Below are 22338 nucleotides of genomic sequence, written 5' to 3'. Positions count from 1 at the left end.
TTTATCCTCAAAACCTAAACCGTTGGTGTTTTGGGCCTGTACTTAAAAACCTATAAAAGCCTCTTGTTGCATCACTAGTGTCTTGTTTCCCCCATTATGCTCAATGGAAACGACAGATTGCTGTATCTTGCCAAGAGAGCTGAGAGCTTAGCATTATTTAAAACATTCAGAGATGTTAAAAAAAAACATTGTAACCAAAGCAGCATTGCACTTCAAAGGGGCTTTAACAGCTGCACAGCAACCGTGGGATAATGTTGCAGTTGTAGAACACGGCTTTAAAACAAAGACCCGGCGGACACAACATGCCTAAAGAGTAACCATTTATAGTGTTCATATACCGTTGCACCATGGTGTTGCTCACTGGAAATAACAGACTTGAAAATCCTATTTTTGGTGAGCGACACCATTGTATGACAAAGTATACGTAACCACATAGCCTACATACATCATGAATTGCCTTTTTTTTCCTTTTTTCTTTGTTTTTTCTTGTCCAGTTTGAGTGTTGAATGTTTGTTGTTGTTGAATGTGTAATGGACCACAGTGGTCTGCTTGTACTTTCTTTTTCTTCTTCTACTTCTTCTTTACAAATGTGTCAATAAAAAAATAAAAGATGTCAACAATTCAAAAATAGTTAAAATAGCACATCTATAAGCTATTTTCTGCATTTTTGAAACAGGACTTAAGTGGTTAATAGTGCTTCTCGGGGAACACACGTTAAGTCATAAGAGAAAACCAACTTAGCTGTGATTTAAAAAAAAAGGCACAACTGCTTCTGGAGTTCTAACCCTATAACCCTCTTGTTGAATCTTCAGAACGCAGGCCATGGCTCTTTGGCAGGATAGCACTTTGCAGCAAAACGGCTACATGGGAAGGCATGGGAGGCCTCGTGGTCATCTTTGGTACATCGGTGAGCTATTGTACTCATAACCCATACCTGGAGTGACTTATAAAGATTCAGGCATTATTATTATTAAAATAATTATAGAAAAACAACACAATATAAAATTCCTGCAGTAGTACAAATCTGTGTGGAGGTGCACATTATCACAAAATGCTGGACGATCGGTTAGAATACGAAGGACAAAAAGTCTCTGCTCAGTTCCTGTTCTATATCCCGTTGTCAAACTTGTTCATCAGTTCTCATCAGAACACACGTCAGCGTTCTCTTAAAGCCACAAATGATACAAGGCCGACGTGACGTCATACATTATGCCATTAGTTCCTGTTTACCTTTTGTTAACAATGTCAACTAATGGGGGGGGGGGGGGGGGGGGGAGTCAGTGGTTCACATTCTCTGGTCCCGTCGTTTTGCTTGTTTGTTGCTTCTATAAACCAGACATCACTATGAACACATGGACTTAGTGAAAGTCCTATAATACCATTCATCTCTCTCTCTCTCTCTCTTTCTCTCTCTCTCTTCATTTGTTCCTTCCTGTTGCCACCGTTCTCTCTCACTCCATTCCTTGTGTGTCCTTCGCAAAAGGTCCAGGAAGAGAAGTAAGGTAGGTTGGTGACATCATGAGTCTGTCCCTCCTTCAGGGGGGGGGGGGGGGGGGGTGGGGGGATGGGAGGGGGAGGCTTGTGAATCACATGTCTTCATAAAGCAGCATTCCGCTGAAGATGGTCAGAGGTTCCACGGAGTGCGCCAGCTTGCCCATGACCAGGTCGATGCACACAGTGTCCCTGGCCTGGAGCGGCAGGATGATGTTGAACACGGCCAGCGAGCCGGGCGTGACCTTGGCCTCCGCCACGGGCTTGTTCTCCAGGCCCTCGGGCTGGTAGCCACCGGAGTCCACCCGGGCCATGCCGTAGTTGGACTTGGACAGGACCGCCTCGATCTTCTCGTTCTTGTGGCCCGTCAGGATGGCGCTGAAGAAGTAACGCCCGTCCACGGGAGCGGTGAACACACCTGAGGAACACAGAGTTAGCACGTAGGTACAGTAGGCTTGGCGGTACAGCTGTGGTGTGGGCGATGTCTGAGTTTACACTGGCGTATGCATATGCACTGTGTTTTTCTTCTGCATAGCAGCCTTCCTAGCTTAGAGGCTAAAAGTTCCTATAAAATGCAATACAATGCCCTTTTGTTCGTGGAGGAGATGTTGCACAAGGATATTTTCATGGTGGCAGAAAGCAGATATTCTAGCCTCTGAAATCCTCTAGCAGTCCAATACTGGAAAGCTTGCCTCAAAATAAAGTCACCCCGGGCGCAGAACTGCTCAGCCTGAACGTAACCCAAGTAAACTATACTTAAAGGTTAAACCTATCCTTCTTCCTTAACCTTAACCTCAGTAAAACGGTGCTGACTGTACAGCTGTGGCGTGGGCGAGGTCTGAGTATGCTGGAGTCAAACTAATTAGACTAATTACTTAATAGAAAATGTAGTAGAGCTTTTCCTTGCGAGTCCATACCTGTCCTTGGGTCATAGAAGTCTCCCTCGTTGACAAAGACCTTGTCAAAGACGATGGTGGCAGCTCTCTCCATGGGGATGGTGAGAGCAGCCGAGAAGGACAGCTTGGGCACGTGAGCGTCAGCACCGGGCAGACCTGTGCACGACATACAGGCTTTGTTCAGACAGCAAACAAATATCTGATTGTCCACACTGTTAGTAAATGTGATCTTTAGGGCTAACTGTTATTAACCCATTCTGACCTGAGATCAGATTCATGCGAGGTTTCCGCCAGACACACACTGGTCTGATGAAACCATTCTTTTTTTTTTTAGATATTTTTTTTTGCGGCTTACGCCATTTATTGATTTTTGAAGGGACAGACAGTAGGCTGACAGGAAATGTCAGTCGTTCTTCGATTTTTCAAAAAATAGCAGACCTACAAGCTCGTATCGCGCCACTCGGTGGCGCGATATGAGCTTGTAGATCTGCTATTTTTAAATAGCTAAAGCATAACATGATGCTGACACCAAAATGGGTGCCCGGTCAGAATGGGTTAATGTGATCTTTATGACTGACATTCCACAATGTTGACTGACTGTAAATGTGGTCTCATTGGTTAGACCAGTCATTAGTCCTACAACCCATCTCAAACCCTCACCCTAACCCTAACCTCCCACGAGGCAGCACACCTAAACCTAACCCTTAACACACCCCTCTCACCAACCTTAATCCGGTCGTTTTAACGCGCCCCTCACCAACCTTAATCCGGTCGTTTTAACGCACCCCTCACCAACCTTAATCCGGTCGTTTTAACGCACCCCTCACCAACCTTAATCCGGTCGTTTTAACGCACCCCTCACCAACCTTAATCCGGTCGTTTTAACGCACCCCTCACCAACCTTAATCCGGTCGTTTTAACGCACCCCTCACCAACCTTAATCCGGTCGTTTTAACGCACCCCTCACCAACCTTAATCCGGTCGTTTTAACGCACCCCTCACCAACCTTAATCCGGTCGCTTTAACGCACCCCTCACCAACCTTAATCCGGTCGTTTTAACGCACCCCTCACCAACCTTAATCCGGTCGTTTTAACGCACCCCTCACCAACCTTAATCCGGTCGTTTTAACGCACCCCTCACCAACCTTAATCCGGTCGTCTTAACGCACCACTCACCAACGTTATGTCTATCCAAAGGATGCCTCCCCTTTAGGGGTGACTGTCCACAATGTTATTTGCTATTGATCAGATCAGTTTAGTATAGTAGGCTATTCAAACAATCGCCACACACCTGCTTTGGTTGCTGTGGCAACGTCATAATGACATTTATACTCGGCCGTAGGACAGTGTTGCTCACTGAAGCTCACAACAACACTTGTGAGCTTGTACAGTAGATGAGCTTGTTTTGCCGTAGAATAAAGTACATCAGAAATCTGATTTGAATATAATTTCAAACCACCTAGGAATGTTTTCCCAATCCGGTCTCACCCAAACACGGTGAAATAGCACAGATTGGCAATTCCGTACTTGCACGCCTAGAAAACCCCCCCAAATCTGTACCAATTCCACTGAAATACTCCCCATAGACTCTTCCAGTCCAATCCAATCCACTTTATTTATATAACACATTTCACAACTCAAGGTTTACAAAGTGCTGTCAGAAAGTTAAAAGCTAAATAATACAGAAATTGAAAAACAAAGACCTACCTCCTTCACCTTTGGGACCTACAAAAAAGAAAAAGAAAAAGTTACTATTTAAGGAAAACAGTACACTTCTGTACATTGGTGGCATTATCCGTCCGTCCGTCCGTCCGTCCGTCCGTCCGTCCGTCCGTCCGTCCGTCCGTCCGTCCATCCATCCATCAATACATATTAATATCCATTCAGTAGAAAGGGGTGTACTTGACAGTAGTCAGTTCAGAATGACCCTCAAGTTCATCAGTGCCACCATTCTGTCCTCAATTGAATTTGACAGTAAAATGTGACCCTACTTCTTCATTCAATAATCTCACTCTCCTCCGCCCGGTGATGACATTGTGCATACAAGTAGTTATTCATATAAATGGACCCCGTCTTTACCTGGTTGTCCTCTGAGGCCATTCTCTCCCTGTCTCCCTGGAGGTCCAGAGGGGCCCCTTAACCCTGCCAGCCCGTTGAAGCCTCTCTCTCCAGGGGGGCCTTGGGGGCCCAGTGGTCCGGGCAGGCCTGTGGCAGTGAGGGTTGGCAAGAAAGTATACCAATAAATAATCAATACATTGACACAGAGATATTGCATACTACCGTAGTATTCACCACAGAAGCAGATACTTGTTGAGCTGCATTGTAAGAGGACGAGTTGTCATGCAAATGGACAACATTGTGTCTTGTAATTAGATAGATACACAAAGGTGGGGCAGAGACGGTATCAAGTCTTTCTTTTTTTCTCTCCTAAATTTAGAGTAGACAATCCTTTTTACCCCCTTTTTCTCCCCAATTTAGTCGTTTATGCCAATTGATTCCTCCCTGTGACATTGTGTGTGTGTGTGTGTTGTCAGTCACTGCTGCTGTTGTATCCTACTACTGGCTCACCTGCCAGTGAGGAGCCCCCACCGGGAGGACGTACTGTTGTATCTTACACTACTACTGGCTCACCTGCCAGTGAGGAGCCCCCACCGGGAGGACATAGGGCCTTCGTCCTATACTCCTCCCGCCCAACACTCCCCGCTGACATAGTACTGAAATCTTTTCCCATGCAGCCTCCACCTCTCCATGTGTACCTACCTACAGTATATCATTTCCAACTGTAACCGTTGGAAATACACATAACAGAACATATACTGTACATTAACACAACATAATAGAACAAGACATTGTGATGAGCCACTGTTTAGTCTAGTCCGACATCAGACAAGAGATGAGATACAAAGCAATTAAAGACGATGGTCAGAGAGCAGAGGGGACAGTCGGAATAGATCATAAATGCAATCGCACATTCATAGACATGTAAAATATACTGTATGTGTATACTGAGACAAAAACAAAGGTTAGGGACATTACACAAGTCACATTCAGTCACGCGAGAGACTCGGAGTAGAGTCGCTGCTTCTTCGCCTGGAAAGAAGCCAGTTTAGGATGTTAGGATGCCTCTCGGGCGTCTCCCTATAGGGAGGTCCTCGAGGCACGTCCCACTGGGAGGAGACCCCGGGGCAGACCAAGGCGCAGTTGGAGGAAACACATCGACTCACTGGCCTTGGAACGTCTCGGGATCCCCCAGGAGGAAGTCACTAATGTTGCTCTGGAGAGGGAAGTCTGGAAGCTGTTGCCCCCGCGACCCGACTACGGATAAGCGGTTGAATATGGATGGATGGATGGACATTACTTTTAAAACGCACAAGGGAGAGCATATGACTGTGTGTGTGTGTGTGTGTGTGTGTGTGTGTGTGTGTGTGTGTGCGTGCGTGCGTGCGTGCGTGCGTGCGTGCGTGCGTGCGTGCATGCGTGCGTGCTGTGCAGTCTTTGAAGTGTAGTGTCCTGGGAACTTGGGAAGTAACACTGTACAGCACACAAACATAGCGTGTTCGTTTGACTGTTCAGATTAGTCATGTCTCTACACTAAATACTCTGGCCCTTTTGTGGTGTTTGATGGCCTGTGGTGTTTATTGTATCTGGGCAACTGTGCAGTGAGCAAATGTGTTGCTTGAGACCGCTGATGCAGTCAATGTGCGCGCACATGCACACGCACACGCACGCACACACGAACCTTACTGAGATCTGTTTCATAATAAAGGTGGCGTTTTGCAAGTGCTTTTTGCCCGACGATGAAATGATTAATAACGACTACTGGCGTCAAAGGTGGGAAGAGGCATTTCCTCCTCTGCACAGGTCATTATGTGGAGGTGGTGGGCTTTAGCATGCAACCGGGGGAGCTTCTGGTTACCTAATGGCGTCTGAAACTGCTAAATTACCTTGTTTAATGTCTTGCTTTGTTTGTCTCTCCTATAAAGGGTCATTTAACCCATTCTGAACGGGAACCCATTTTGCTGTTGGCCTCATGTTATGCTTTAGCTATTGAAAAATAGCAGATCTACAAGCTCATAGCGCGCCACTCGGTGGCGCGCTATGAGCTTGTAGATCTGCTATTTTTGAAAAATCGAGGAACGACTGACATTTTTAGAATCTGATCTCAGGTCAGAATGGGTTAATCAGACCAGTGTGTGTCCAGTGGAAACCTTGTATGAATCTGATCTCAGGTCAGGATGGGTGAAGGTTGGCCTGCGTTGCTTTAAAAGGAATCCAAGCTCTCAGCCTGCACAGCGTTAGGATTAGAACTTTTAGAAGTACACATAATACGGTACATGACACATGGGTTTAGTTTAACACGTACTGTTCGTCTTTGTAGAAGTCCCATTTCACATGATTGATCCTGCGTCTTTGCTGCATTAATACTGTAGACCAGTGTTTATCAAACCTTTTAATTTCAAGGAACCCCATATCATATATATATAACCCCTATATATAATAACTCCCTGAGAGTGCACAAATGGAAACAATGGACCCGTAAGCGTCCATTACAGACATGTAAGCATCCATTTGGAACCCCCTGGAGGAAGGAACCCCACTTCATCAATGCTTCCACTATTTCCCCCATCAATTGCCCTTAAATTTAATGCAGCATACGTTATTGTACAGTGGAACTTTTACAACAGCTGAACGTCAAGAAAAACACCCAAACCTCTATGCAGCGACACAGGGCCTATAATGCAGAACAAACAAGTGGTATGGAATTTAGATTAAATACTTCAATACCGAAAAAAAAGAAAAAAAGCTGTATCTGCTGCCAGGAAGAAACCACCTAACTCCAAAATGTTCATTTTTCAGGAAATGTAAAAAAATATACATTATTCAGGAAATTAAGAAAACAAAGCAATACTGCCTCGTCAAAGTTGGTGTTGTGACTTTATATGTTGTCAATTACTCGCATGTGAGAGGGAGAGGTGGTGGAGTTAGTGGGCTTTAGCCTTAGAGTATATTATAGAGAAGGCACCCAGAGGAAATGGACATAGTGGCCGAAAGAAGGTATTGCAGTTTGGTAAGGTCTGGCCCCAAACACATGAACGCGCACTAGGCTCCGCCCACTCCAGAAAGTTTCCGGCAGCTCTGAGCTCTGCTCCAGAGCGGAGAGCGCTGACGGACCGACCGCATTAAAACCAGGGAATGTCGCATCAGGACTTTTGCTCATTACTTATTATTCTGTGTATATAAAAATATAGCTAATTTGTCTAATCTCTAGTTACATCAATATTGTTCTCGTAAAATAGTTGGTTTGTGACCAAGTATTAAGATTATAAAGATCGCTTGTGTCATTTTGACTGCCAGGGACTTCCCATTCACTTACCATAGGCTTCTGTAGAACTCCCGAGTCCGAATTCAAAAAACTTTTTTTTTAAATAGCAGCTGTACATGAAATGTTAATGTTGATTTAGCATCGACGTGATTATTTACCGATATAAATACATGGTTTGATAACCTACAAGTAGGCGAAAGTCATTTTCTGCTAGGCTTATGTCTCTCCATCTACCCCGTCTTCAAGCCTCCATCCCTGGGCAGAGGACGTTGATTGATTGACTGGTGGTCGTGGAGCTCTGTGCAGTGCCGTCTCTTTACAGTCTAAAATCAATGGTTAAATGATTCCATAACACTGAAAATGATCCATTTTCCAATTAAAATAAAATTATGGTTAAGTGTGTAAATGACATTTATTCTGTTTGGACAAAGTGCATTTAAGAAAAGGTGGAGATCAATGAAGAATTTATCTATGTCACATGTGAAGTGTAAAACTGGGAATTTCACCCAAGGAATCCATGATGAAGTGCTAAGATAACCACAATGATAACCCAGATTCGTATTGATGTGCTTACCGAGACAATCAAAATGCTTTCATTTTAAACCAACCTCTGAATTAAAACATTGGGTTCTGCAAAAGTCACAGATCAAATTGCAATGACTTTTAAAATAATCTATTGATCACACTGGATAAACAACAGTGGGACTGGAATACTGTACATCCAAGGTACTCCTTTCTGATGGGATGCTATGGCAATGCTTACTATCAGAATATTTAACGTTTTCTTTTAAACCTTTTTAACTAAATATCTTCCTTGGGTCCTCAGAATAAGTGAACTTGGACACTAGGGGGGGGGGGGGGGGGGTCAGTGCAGAACACATTCTGCACTGACCCACGTCTAAATGACAGGTCACATGGAATCTGATTTTTTTTCCAATCCCCATTTAACATTCAGAGGTGAATTTTTAAAACCTGGTTCAGGAACATGACACCATATGCTATATGATATATTTCATTAACCACTTTGTTTTACATTAAATAGCTAAAGAAAATGGAAAGCTCACATGCTGTGAGCTTGTACTTTATGGCAGACAAGTCAGTCAAGTCTATGGACTTTAATGTTTGTTTAGATAATCGATATATTTCATTAGGCACTTGTACTAGATGCTCACCAGATTAGATTATGTTATATATTTCAGAATATTTCTATTATTACCTGAATTGAAATACCTAAAAGACAAAACACATTATTGTTTATAGTCCATGTGATTCCTGCAGATTCAAATAAGCACAAAAAGGATCATGAAGACGCATAGGTTTGACATCTGATATCCAATGAGAACAGAATGAGAATAAAACAATACATTGATGTCTTAACCGATTGAGTAGGCTGCATGTTGTGGTAAGATTGTCTCCCTGTCATTTTAATTGTGTTAATTAATTTTAATTAACACAGCAGCAAGACCAAACCTCATCCATGGAGAAGGTTAACTGAGCTATATATATATATATATATATATATATATATATATATATATATATATATAGTGTGTGACCATTTATCTTTGTAATTACAAAATTGTTCAACCTATTGAACTCCAGTGCTAGTGTCTACTTTCATTGAGTATATATATTTATGTGATTGTGACAGTATTAGACACTTTTTTGGCAGTTTGAAATTGTGACCATTTGCTGGGGACAGGCGAAATACAGGCCTTTTTGGGTACAGTGCCTGCTTTTAACTAATTCAGATGGCATATGAAAACAATTATAATGAAATTCATGGCATAATAATACACAACTGTATTACATTTAACTTTGCAGGTGCTTTTATTTTTATGAATTAATTTATTTTTAACATAAATAAGGCTCTTATGTGTGGGACATGTTTTTTCCACTTTTGTCCCTCATCTCAAGAATGAGTGCTCTATAAATATGTGGGAGGGAGGTGAGCATGGGGGAGGATCGAGGGGTGCGGGGGCGAAAGACACAACAAAAAGAACCATCTGAGAGTGTACAAATGGGTTCCATTTGTACAAAATGGGTTCCATTTATCTGAGTTACAGACCCCACAAGGGTCCATTTGTTTCCTAACTATCATTTAGCTGGCCCCCCTTGAAAGGGATGGAGGGAGATATAAAGGGAGGGAGGCTGTCTTATCCATACAACTTAGCATGTGAGCAAGCAAGGACATACATTAAAGGGCAGCCAGTAGTCATTACAAACCATTAACATAGAGAACTGGAACTGGTCTATTTATTGATCATGTATTTTTGTAAGTTTGGGTATATGAGTCATCATTTCTCATACTAGATGGCTACCTAAAGTACTTAATATGTTCTAGCTATAGAACATGTTAATAGGTTATATAATTAACCTATAATATTTGTTCCGGGGGGGGGGGGGGGATAAGAAAAAAGTTCTTGTTTCTCATTTGTTTGTTTCACACTTTAAATATTATTTTGTTATATAAATATATAGTTTGTAATACATTTGTTGGTTGTCTGATACATATTTAATATTTATTATATATGCATTCATAGTGCTACAAGTGCTATGAAAAAGAACCCATCATTTATTGTATTTTGGCATTTTATTAGAGATCGGTAGAGCATTATTATTTAATAGACCCCACAAGGGCCAATACCGCCCCCAGCTGGCAGTGTCAGGTTAAGACGAGCCTGCTGCCTACATAACGATGCGCGTTCACCACGAGTAGCACGCACACGCACACACGCACGATGCTAGTTCATGTGTCGGTCGCGCGTTCATGTGTTTGGGGCCAATCCATCCCAGAATGCACTCTGTTCCTACCAGGAAGGAGGAGTGAATCCGCCTCATGCGCTTTTGAGCAACTCAATGCAAGTGGATGGGAGGAGAACTCGGGTGTCTCATTTTGAGGGTCCGTCCAATGGATTTAAAATGGCCGGTCAAGGACCCGCAAAATGACGTTTTTGCTTGGCAAGGTCTAGTGAGGTGCCCGAAAACAGGGCCCTTTTTCCACTGGGGTTGAACCAGTTTGGTTATTTCCCCCCCGCCTAATATTAAACCAGTTCAGAGTGATATATGCACTGAGTTGGTTAACCAAAAAATGGCCGCGGGTTCCATGAAAGCACCAAGGTTCCAAGAATCTAGAACGCAACCAGTTCTAGAACCAAAGTTATTTTGGTGGAATCGGGGCTTGAGAGTGTACAAATGGAACCAAATGGACCAGTTCCATTTGTACACTCTCAGAGTTAAATAATATACACTGATACTTTACAGTGTAGATTGAGGTCCCAGAGATACAAAAAAAAAAAAAAAAAGTGACCTAGTGCGTCATAATCAAAACGACGGTCCGTCAAATGAGAGAGGTTGAGAGCCGCTGGGGAAATAGAATAGAATGGAGTATGTACAGTATAGGAGTACAGTAGGTGGACTTGCCGGTCAGGTCTTGCTCTGAGAGGCCGTCCAGCTCCTTGAGGATGTAGTTGACCGAGGAGTTGAGGCTCTTGATCCTGCCGTGGACGCCGTCCATCTGCGTGGTCTGGATGTAGTCGATGAGGCCTCCGTGTGAGACCACGGTGCTGTTCAGGCCGCTCACGCAGCTCCACAGCCCCGACACGTGCTTGTTCAGACCTGAACCATGGGGAGAGCATTTAAAGATTAAAACATGATCGTCACGATTATACTAGGAAAGCGTACAGAAAGTGCTAAAACTATGTTTCCATGTGGCCACACCCACCAGTTCATTAGTATAGAGGGTATATGCGCGACTTGCGCGTGACATCATCGTACCTTGGAAGTTATGCGGGAAAGCCTACTGAGTGGCAAAAAAATACTTTCTGGCCTTGCCAGCTTCATCCAACCAGAAATGTCCTGTCTGATTGCATTAAGCAATGTCCAATATCCTCTTTCTATCCTCTTTCATAAAAAATCCACCATAGAAACGTTATGAGCTACTTTCTGTCGAGAAATGCCCTGCATTTGATTATCGCAGGGCAATAACACAACATTTTGCTGCCTCCTGCATTATGTGACATTTAGACACAGGTGGTATGCAGGACAGTTGGGAAAATAAAGGGGAAAGCCACGAAAAAAAACAAATGGGTCTTGAAAAATGGGGGGTGGTCTTTTAACCCATTCTGACCGGGCACCCATTTTGGTGTCGGCATCATGTTATGCTTTAGCTATTTAAAAATAGCAGATCTACAAGCTCATATCGCGCCACCGAGTGGCGCGATACGAGCTTGTAGGTCTGCTATTTTTTTTAAATCGAAGAGCGACTGACATTTTTAGAATCTGATCTCAGGTCAGAATGGGTTCATCAGACCAGTGTGTGTCCGGCGGAAACCTCGTATGAATCTGATCTCAGGTCAGAATGGGTTAAAAAGAGTCGTCTCATATTCAGCACAATATGATACATTCTGTGTGTCGGTCGATCTCGTACCGTCCTTGATCCTCTGCAGGGAGTCAGAGACGCCGTCCAGACGACCGCACACCCCCTCCATCTTGGACAGCCTCTTCTCCAGGCCGTCCCCGGAGCGCTTGCAGTCGCCCATCTCCACCACCAGGGTGCTCTCGAAGCGCCGCACGTCCCTGTCCATGCCCTCCAGGCGGTCCCGGCTCTCCTCGATGTGCTCCGTCACCTCCTGCTGGATCTTGTCCAGTTCCGTGATGATCTTGTCCTTGGTGTTTCCTGTGTGCGCAGCAGTGCCAAACGTACTATCGGTTATATTGCGGTTATCGCATTTTTAACGTCTTCACTCTCATCACGTTGCACCATAGCATTTCAGTTAACCCATTTAGACCTGAGGAGGATTATACAAATGTTTTTAAAATCCTTACAGTTTTCAGTGGTTCTCAAACATGTTCATGTCAAGGACCCCCAAAAATATATGTAATTGGCCGCCGACCCCCAGGGACAAGATATTGTCCCTGGAACAATATCTTGTTCCAGGGACCCTCCCCTTAAAAACGTTTGCTCTGAAAGAATATATATTAGAAGATTTGCACTACATTTTCACAATTTAAAAAAAATAGCAGACCTACAAGCTCGAGCATGTCACAGAATCCGAGATCAGAGTTATTGAATGAACAATGTCAACTCAAGGTCATAAATTAAGATCATGCAATCCACATAATCATACATTTAACTTAACCCATTCTGAGCGGGCACCCATTTTGGTGTCAGCATCATGTTATGCTTTAGCTATTTAAAAATAGCAGATCTACAAGCTCATATCGCGCCACCGAGTGGCGCGATACGAACTTGTAGGTCTGCTATTTTTGAAAAATCGAAGAACGACTGACATTTCTAGAATCTGATCTCAGGTCAGAATGGGTTAATCAGACCAGTGTGTGTCCAGTGGAAACCTCGTATGAATCTGATCTCAGGTCAGAATGGGTTAAACGGCACAGGGGGAGGCTGTGAGGTGGAGGGATGTACATGAAAAGTGAACTGGTGCTCTGGTTAAAAGACCGCCTAAATGAACCATACAATTGAGGGCGTATGTATGTGTTGAGCTTGTCAGCGAGCTGAAGCGGCGTGCGTGCAGTACGGTATACCTAGGTCGGTGATGACGCTGCCGTGTTTGTGCACGGTGTGCTCCAGGCCTTTCAGCGTGTCGTTGATGGAGCTGAAGGTCAGGATGGCGTCCGACAGTTGGCCCTGCATCGTCTTCAGCTGGTTGTTGTTCAGGGTTCCTCCGATCACGCTGTGGCCGTCCAGAGACTTCTCCGAGTCCAATCCTCCCCCTATACCGGGAACGCCACCGCTACCGCTGGTACCACCAGCTCCACCAGCTCCACCGCTGGTACCACCAGCTCCACCAGCTCCACCGCTGGTACCACCAGCTCCACCAGCTCCACCGCTGGTACCACCAGCTCCACCTCCTGTAAATAAGAGGAAAATGTAAGCCACTTTTACACGGAAACCGTCTCCAGAGAAAACGGCAAAGCCCTTTTGCGTTCTCACTTATTACTCAGCGTTTAACACGGATACGCAACAGTGACTGAAAGCGCTGTAGTGTGCAGGTGGCTAGGTGGCGCTGACGCACTGCCAGAACCACTTCCGTTCTACTTCCTATCACAAGGCTGTTTGTTTACATCATGGTTTACATGGGTGCAGTACTAAGTTCCGACACGTGTTTTGGTCTGACGGTCATTAGACCGACAACCTACATCTATCCCTAACCTAACCATAACCAACCTACCTCAACCCTAACCTAACCATAACCAACCTACCTCTATCCCTAACCTAACCATAACCAACCTACCTCTATCCCTAACCTAACCATAACCAACCTACCTCTATCCCTAACCTAACCATAACCAACCTACCTCTATCCCTAACCTAACCATAACCAACCTACCTCTATCCCTAACCTAACCATAACCAACCTACCTCTATCCCTAACCTAACCATAACCAACCTACCTCAACCCTAACCTAACCATAACCAACCTACCTCAACCCTAACCTAACCATAACCAACCTACCTCTATCCATAACCTAACCATAACCAACCTACCTCTATCCCTAACCTAACCATAACCAACCTACCTCTATCCCTAACCTAACCATAACCAACCTACCTCTATCCCTAACCTAACCATAACCAACCTACATCTATCCCTAACCTAACCATAACCAACCTACCTCTATCCCTAACCTAACCATAACTAACCTACCTCTATCCCTAACCTAACCATAACCAACCTACCTCTATCCCTAACCCAACCATAACCAACCTACCTCTATCCCTAACCTAACCATAACCAACCTACCTCTATCCCTAACCCAACCATAACCAACCTACCTCTATCCCTAACCTAACCATAACCAACCTACATCTATCCCTAACCTAACCATAACCAACCTACCTCTATCCCTAACCTAACCATAACTAACCTACCTCTATCCCTAACCTAACCATAACCAACCTACCTCTATCCCTAATCTAACCATAACCAACCTACCTCTATCCCTAACCCAACCATAACCAACCTACCTCTATCCCTAACCTAACCATAACCAACGTACCTCTATCCCTAACCCAACCATAACCAACCTACCTCTATCCCTAACCTAACCACAACCAACCTACCTCTATCCCTAACCTAACCATAACCAACCTACCTCTATCCCTAACCTAACCATAACCAACCTACATCTATCCCTAACCTAACCATAACCAACCTACCTCTATCCCTAACCCAACCATAACCAACCTACCTCTATCCCTAACCTAACCATAACCAACCTACCTCTATCCCTAACCCAACCATAACCAACCTACCTCTATCCCTAACCCAACCATAACCAACCTACCTCTATCCCTAACCTAACCATAACCAACCTACCTCTATCCCTAACCTAACCATAACCAACCTACCTCTATCCCTAACCTAACCACAACCAACCTACCTCTATCCCTAACCTAACCATAACCAACCTACCTCTATCCCTAACCTAACCATAACCAACCTACCTCTACCTCTATCCCTAACCTAACCATAACCAACCTACCTCTATCCCTAACCTAACCACAACCAACCTACCTCTATCCCTAACCTAACCATAACCAACCTACCTCTATCCCTAACCATAACCAACCTACCTCTATCCCTAACCTAACCACAACCAACCTACCTCAACCCTAACCTAACCATAACCAACCTACCTCTATCCCTAACCTAACCATAACCAACCTACCTCTATCCCTAACCTAACCATAACCAACCTACCTCTATCCCTAACCCAACCATAACCAACCTACCTCTATCCCTAACCCAAACATAACCAACCTACCTCTCTATCCATAACCTAACCATAACCAACCTACCTCTATCCCTAACCTAACCATAACCAACCTACCTCTATCCCTAACCTAACCATAACCAACCAACCAACCTACCTCTATCCCTAACCTAACCATAACCAACCTACCTCTATCCCTAACCTAACCATAACCAACCTACCTCTATCCCTAACCCAACCATAACCAACCTACCTCTATCCCTAACCTAACCATAACCAACCTACCTCTATCCCTAACCCAACCATAACCAACCTACCTCTATCCCTAACCTAACCATAACCAACCTACCTCTATCCCTAACCTAACCATAACCAACCTACCTCTATCCCTAACCTAACCATAACCAACCTACCTCTATCCCTAACCTAACCATAACCAACCTACCTCTATCCCTAACCTAACCATAACCAACCTACCTCTATCCCTAACCTAACCATAACCAACCTACCTCTATCCCTAACCTAACCATAACCAACCTACCTCTATCCCTAACCTAACCATAACCAACCTACCTCTATCCCTAACCATAACCAACCTACCTCTATCCCTAACCCAACCATAACCAACCTACCTCTATCCCTAACCTAACCTAACCATAACCAACCTACCTCTATCCCTAACCTAACCTAACCATAACCAACCTACCTCTATCCCTAACCTAACCATAACCAACCTATACCTCTATCCCTAACCTAACCATAACCAACTTACCTCTATCCCTAACCTAACCATAACCAACCTACCTCTATCCCTAACCTAACCATAACCAACCTACCTCTATCCCTAACCCAACCATAACCAACCTACCTCTATCCCTAACCTAACCATAACCAACCTACCTCTATCCCTAACCTAACCATAACCAACCTACCTCTATCCCTAACCTAACCATAACCAACCTACCTCTATCCCTAACCTAACCATAACCAACCTACCTCTATCCCTAACCTAACCATAACCAACCTACCTCTATCCCTAACCTAACCATAACCAACCTACCTCTATCCCTAACCCAACCATAACCAACCTACCTCTATCCCTAACCTAACCATAACCAACCTACCTCTATCCCTAACCTAACCATAACCAACCTACCTCTATCCCTAACCCAACCATAACCAACCTACCTCTATCCCTAACCTAACCATAACCAAGCTACCTCTATCCCTAACCTAACCATAACCAACCTACCTCTATCCCTAACCATAACCAACCTACCTCTATCCCTAACCTAACCATAACCAACCTACCTCTATCCCTAACCATAACCAACCTACCTCTATCCCTAACCTAACCATAACCAACCTACCTCTATCCCTAACCTAACCATAACCAACCTACCTCTATCCCTAACCTAACCATAACCAACCTACCTCTATCCCTAACCCAACCATAACCAACCTACCTCTATCCCTAACCTAACCATAACCAACCTACCTCTATCCCTAACCTAACCATAACCAACCTACCTCTATCCCTAACCTAACCATAACCAACCTACCTCTATCCCTAACCCAACCATAACCAACCTACCTCTATCCCTAACCTAACCATAACCAAGCTACCTCTATCCCTAACCTAACCATAACCAACCTACGCGCTCGCTCGTTCTAGGAACTTCTAATATCGCCTACGGCTCTGCACCAATGTAATAAACATAAGCGACGTGAGCCGACGTCAGTCACACGTTTCGCGGACTCATCGTTTGGCCCGTTTACATGGAGACGCCAGGCGGAGCGTTTTTTCAAAGATTTCTGTTTCGTTTTCAACCCACCGAAAACGGCATTGTCGTAAACGGGCCAGTGCAAACGGTACTTTTTTTTTCTATGGACGCCATTCTCGTGTAAACGGGGCCTTATTCTCTGACAAAGACGTGGGAACTAATAATATTGAGGAAAGTAGGGTTGGCAGATGGATGGATGGATGGATGGATTGATTCTATGGACGGATGGAGGTATAGGTATATAGTTGAGACTATTCTAACTAGGGCGACTATATATAGACAAGTAAGACGCGCAAACGCGGGAAGCGAACGCAGCTAGTAAATGGCAATAACAACAATTAGAATAAATTACATACTTTTTTAAGGTTTTCTTTTTAAAGTTCCCTTTTTTGTGTTTTTTTTAAGATTTTATTTTTAAGTGAAGTTTTTTGAAGTTAAGTGTTTTTAAAGTTTTTTTTTTAAGTTAAGTTTTTTTTGTGATTTTTTAATTCTTAAGATTTTATTTTTAAGTTAAGTTTTTTGAAGTTAAGTGTTTTTAAAGTTTTTTTTAAGTTAAGTTTTTTTGTGTTTTTTTAAGTTTTTATTTTTAAGTTAAGTGTTTTTAAAGTTTTTTTTTAAAGTTTTTTTTTTTCTTTTTCATTTTAAGTTAAGTTTTTTTTAAGTTAAGTTGTGTGTGTGTGTGTGTGTGTGTGTGTGTGTGTGTGTGAGTGCGTGCGTACGTGCGTGTGTGTGTTTTGTGTGATACAGCTGCGCCGCGCCCTCTGGTGGCGGGCGGGTGGTGTAACAGCGGGACAGACAGACAGACACACACACACACACAGACAGACAGTGAGACAGACATGATCTGCAGGGTCTCATAGTTAGTGCTCATTGCATTCGCAATCTGCAGGGTCTCATAGTTAGTGCTCACTGCATTCGCAAACACTAACCCATGGGTCCGTCCAGTCTGATCTTGCACTGTCCCGTACATCTGTGCACGTCCTCCCTGAGCCGGACCACCTCCTCCCGCAGCCCGGGGCACACCTGGGGGCAGAGGAGGTTCTTCTGCCCCGAGCCCGTCCCCCCGCCCGCTCCGCCGCCCGCTCCGCCGCCCGCTCCGCCGCCCGCTCCGCCGCCGATGGCGTCGATGCGTTTCCCGAAGCGGTCCAGGGCGTGCTGCGTGTGGTTCTTCAGCTTGCGCAGCTCGCCCTCCATCCGGCCGCACAGCTCGCAGTCGTGGCCCAGCGTCTCCACCTCGGTGACGATGCGGTTGAAGTGCTCCCCGCTGTCTCCCGTCAGGGCCTTGATCTTGCGCACGTCGTGGCTCAGGTCGACCACCTTTAAGTCGTAATAGGATAAACATTATGGGAAATGTTGTGTTGATTGCCGAGGCACCGTTCACACACTGGCATTGAAGTGAAATACTTGAAAGATGGAGCGCCGTGATTTTTGTACTTTTTCTGTTTTGTGGCGTTAACATTACTCTAATAGACCCCCAGGTGTGGTTACTGGTTAGAATATTAAAATATGTCTTCCCTGTGTATTTTTGCTTTCTTCCTGGAAGCTTAAAGCCTTTGAGTCAAAAGGCTCATTCGAAAATAGTGACATCATGAAATCATCCCCTCCCCCATTATCATAGCATACATCAGGGATACTCAAATAGCTGAAAATGGGGCCAGGGGCCGGTTGATAAAATGACAACATTAATGATACTTTTTTTAATTTGCCTTATTTCCACAAGTCATATGAAAAGACGGTGTGCAATGTACATTATTTTATGGCTTTCCCCATTTTCTCTCTTTTGAATAATTCTGTGCAATTAGCACGTTCAACGCAAACATAAAAAAACTCACATAGGCTACTTGAATAGGCCTGTTTAATTTAGGCAAAAGGAGAAGAGAGAGAGCAAGGACATGTGTCTGTGGCTCAAACATTGTCTAATATTGTTTTAGAGCAGTGGTTCTCAAGCATGTTCATGCCAAGAGCATCTTCCTACTAGTATAATCATAGTACCTGATGATCATGTATGTTTTAGGAGGGGGGGGGGGAGAGCTTTTCACCTTATCCAGCAGAGAGTCTCCGGACACAGAGAGGTTCTTGAGGTGCGTGTTGAAGCGGTGGATCTGATCCTCGTTGGCGACCACCCTCCACTCCAGGCTCTTCTCCGTGTTCTCGCCCCCCACTCCCGGCAGCCTGCCGCCCGTCCCCCCTCCCCCTCCTCCTCCCCCTCCTCCCCCCGCCCCAGGCCTCCACCTCCCCCCCCCTGTCCCTCCTCTGTCTCCGTCACCTCTTCCTCCGCTGCTGCCGCCGCCGCCGGCCCCAACGCCTCCCGACCCTCCTTCCCTCCCCCCTCCTCCTCCTCCTCCTCCCGTCGTCGTCCCCCCGCCCCCGCCGCAGCCGCACTCCTCCGCCCGGCGCTCGAGGAGCGCCGTGGCGTTCTCCAGCCGCGCCAGCCGCCGGTCGTGGTCTCCGCCGACGCGCTTCTTCACCAGCTCCACGTCCGACTCCACGTCGCCGATGCGGAAGGCCTGGTCGTCGAAGCGGTCCAGGAAGACGGTGCGCAGGTCGCCCAGCTCGCGGTGGAAGTAGTCCTTCAGGTCGCCCTCCACGTAGGAGCAGCTCTCCTCGGTGCGCAGCAGGCTGCCGTTCAGCCGGCGCTCCAGCTCCCGCAGGCGCGCGTCCAGGCGCTCCTCCGTCACCGCCGGCGCGCCGCCGTCCGGCGTCGGGCCCCTCCCGCCGCCGCCTGCTGTCGCCGCGCATGGAAGTGTAATGACTGTGATTAGCGTGACTGTGGAATCATGTGTTTGTGCATTGAACATTGGAACCTAATGAATCAAAATGACATTTGAACGGGTACACTTCACCCCTTTTGCAACCAGATTTCTTTTTAAAACCCATTCTGACCTGAGATCAGATTCATACAAGGTTTCCACTGGACACACACTGGTCTGATTAACCCATTCTGAACGGGCACCCATTTTGGTGTCAGCATCATGTTATGCTTTAGCTATTGAAAAATAGCAGATCTACAAGCTCATATCGTGCCACCGAGTGGCGCGATACGAGCTTGTAGGTCTGCTATTTTTGTAAAAATCGAAGAACGACTGACATTTTTAGAATCTGATCTCAGGTCAGAATGGGTTAATCAGACCAGTGTGTGTCCAGTGGAAACCTCGTATGAATCTGATCTCAGGTCAGAATGGGTTAACCCATTCTGACCTGAGATCAGATTCTAAAAATGTCAGTCGTTCTTCGATTTTTCAAAAATAGCAGACCTACAAGCTCGTAGCGCGCCACTCGGTGGCGCGCTATGAGCTTGTAGATCTGCTATTTTTCAGTAGCTAAAGCATGACATGATGCTAACACCAAAATGGGTTCCCGTTCAGAATGGGTTAAATGATGTTTGGGAGACAAGAAACACTTTCCTGGGGTTTTGATGTGGGTAATATGTGTTTTTTCGCACGTCAGTTTTGAACATTGAATATTGGAAATTATAAATCAAAATGACATAAGGCTTTGAAAACAAACCAGGGCAGGTCAGGTTGTGGCCTCCTGCTGGCGCTATAATAGGCCAATGTGAAAAGGATATATTCCTCAGCCTAGTAGGAAAAGTCTGTGAAAGGTTTCACGTAAATGTCACGCTCCGTTCATGATTTGAGGCTTTCAAAACGGGCCAATCCTGCAAACTTTGAAAGCCAATGTTAGCCAATTAGGATGGAATATGAAATATCGGACAGATCCGTCTTGAACACATGACTATAGTGTGTAACGATTTGCGGGATTTTTGGACAGAATCTGGAGGAGTAATATAAAAAAAATGCTTTTCAAAAGTCGTTCTCCTGGTGGCTCTAGTCTATAACAGGCCATTCTGGAAAATGTGGGGCAGAGGTACATCATTGTCATCCAGGGAGTGTACATGCTAAATTTGGCGTCGACTGGGTTAACGGTGCCGGAGATTAGCTGGTAACAGACGGACGGACGGACACACGGACGGGACGGACACACACACACACGGACAGACACACACACACGGACGGAGTGCAAAACATACTCTCTCCCCATGCCTTGGTGGAGACAATTAACATAAACGACCCATGTACCAAGGTAACCAATAATTACAAACAAATAAGGTGCCCAAAACAGAATGTCAATGATTTCCGATGATCATGAAGAAATAATAACTGCGATGATCTCAAACAACCTCAATCAGGCGATTAGTGAATAATTGGGGCCTACCTGTCCCTCCACCTCCCACGCCAGGGAATCGTCCACCACCTCCACCGACACCTCCACCACCTCCACCGACACCTCCACCACCACCGTGGCCTCGTCCCCCTGCACCTCCACCACCACCACCTCCAATTCCTCCTGAAAGGTTGTAATAGTTTGACTCATTTGTTTCTAATTCAGTTAGTTTTTATTAGTTTTAAAGGTGTGTTCAGACGTGGATGGTTAGAGAGAGGCGCGATTACATACAAAGGTCAACGCAAAGACGAGAAGTTGCGCGGGCGCAGCAAACGGGCGCGGCGCAGCGCGACCTGGCGCGGCACAAACGGGACGAACCGAGGCGAATATTTAAATTCGAGTCTGAACGCACCTTTAGTGTTAGGGTTAGTTTTTTTTCTGCCCTTTTCAATCCTGGACCTGACCATTAAGTCATTCTGACCTGAGATCAGATTCATACGAGGTTTCCGCTGGACACACATTGGTCTGATGAACCCATTCTGACCTGAGATCAGATTCTAAAAAATGTCAGTCGTTCTTCGATTTTTCAAAAATAGCAGACCTACAAGCTCGTATCGCGCCACTCGGTGGCGCGATATGAGCTTGTAGATCTGCTATTTTTCAATAGCTAAAGGTGCAGGATTGAAAAGGGTAAGCATTGAGTAATAAATACTCAAGAAAAGATAGCATTTAAAAAAAAGAATATTCAGTTGCAGATTAAGCGTAATAAATAAAATTGACAAAAATGAAAACTATAAGGGCATTTTGTCTATCATTTCAGTTAGTTTTTTGTAAACACACCATACAGTTACAGTCAGTTAACGTTCTTCTTCTCCTTTTCCAGTTTTTATTTAGTTCAGTTAACGAAAAATGTTTTCTTTTAAATTTGAGTTAGTTTTA

The 22338-nt window shown here is 44.9% G+C and overlaps 1 protein-coding gene across 1 annotated transcript in view; it reads right to left on the bottom strand.

Moving 5' to 3' along the window:
• Nucleotides 1–573: 573 nt before the first annotated feature.
• The window catches only part of LOC310877050 (EMILIN-1-A-like), a 98630-nt gene continuing 76865 nt past the window's right edge, over nt 574–22338 (bottom strand). Inside the window, exons 7-16 of the mRNA XM_083790715.1 lie at nt 19502–19960; nt 19275–19420; nt 18165–18552; nt 13259–13585; nt 12141–12389; nt 11135–11329; nt 4468–4593; nt 4096–4113; nt 2409–2543; nt 574–1909 (exon numbers count right to left, since the gene is read on the bottom strand). Of these exons, the coding sequence (XP_083646841.1) occupies nt 1587–1909; nt 2409–2543; nt 4096–4113; nt 4468–4593; nt 11135–11329; nt 12141–12389; nt 13259–13585; nt 18165–18552; nt 19275–19420; nt 19502–19960 (2366 nt within the window). The 3' untranslated portion in view covers nt 574–1586. The remainder of the gene's footprint in view (nt 1910–2408; nt 2544–4095; nt 4114–4467; nt 4594–11134; nt 11330–12140; nt 12390–13258; nt 13586–18164; nt 18553–19274; nt 19421–19501; nt 19961–22338) is intronic.

Source organism: Protomyctophum parallelum (assembly GCF_964188405.1).
Source record: "Protomyctophum parallelum genome assembly, chromosome: 2".
Classification (NCBI taxonomy): Eukaryota; Metazoa; Chordata; class Actinopteri; order Myctophiformes; family Myctophidae; genus Protomyctophum; species Protomyctophum parallelum.
Note: the sequence above shows the minus strand (reverse complement) of the source record. Positions and strands in the feature narration are given on the sequence as shown.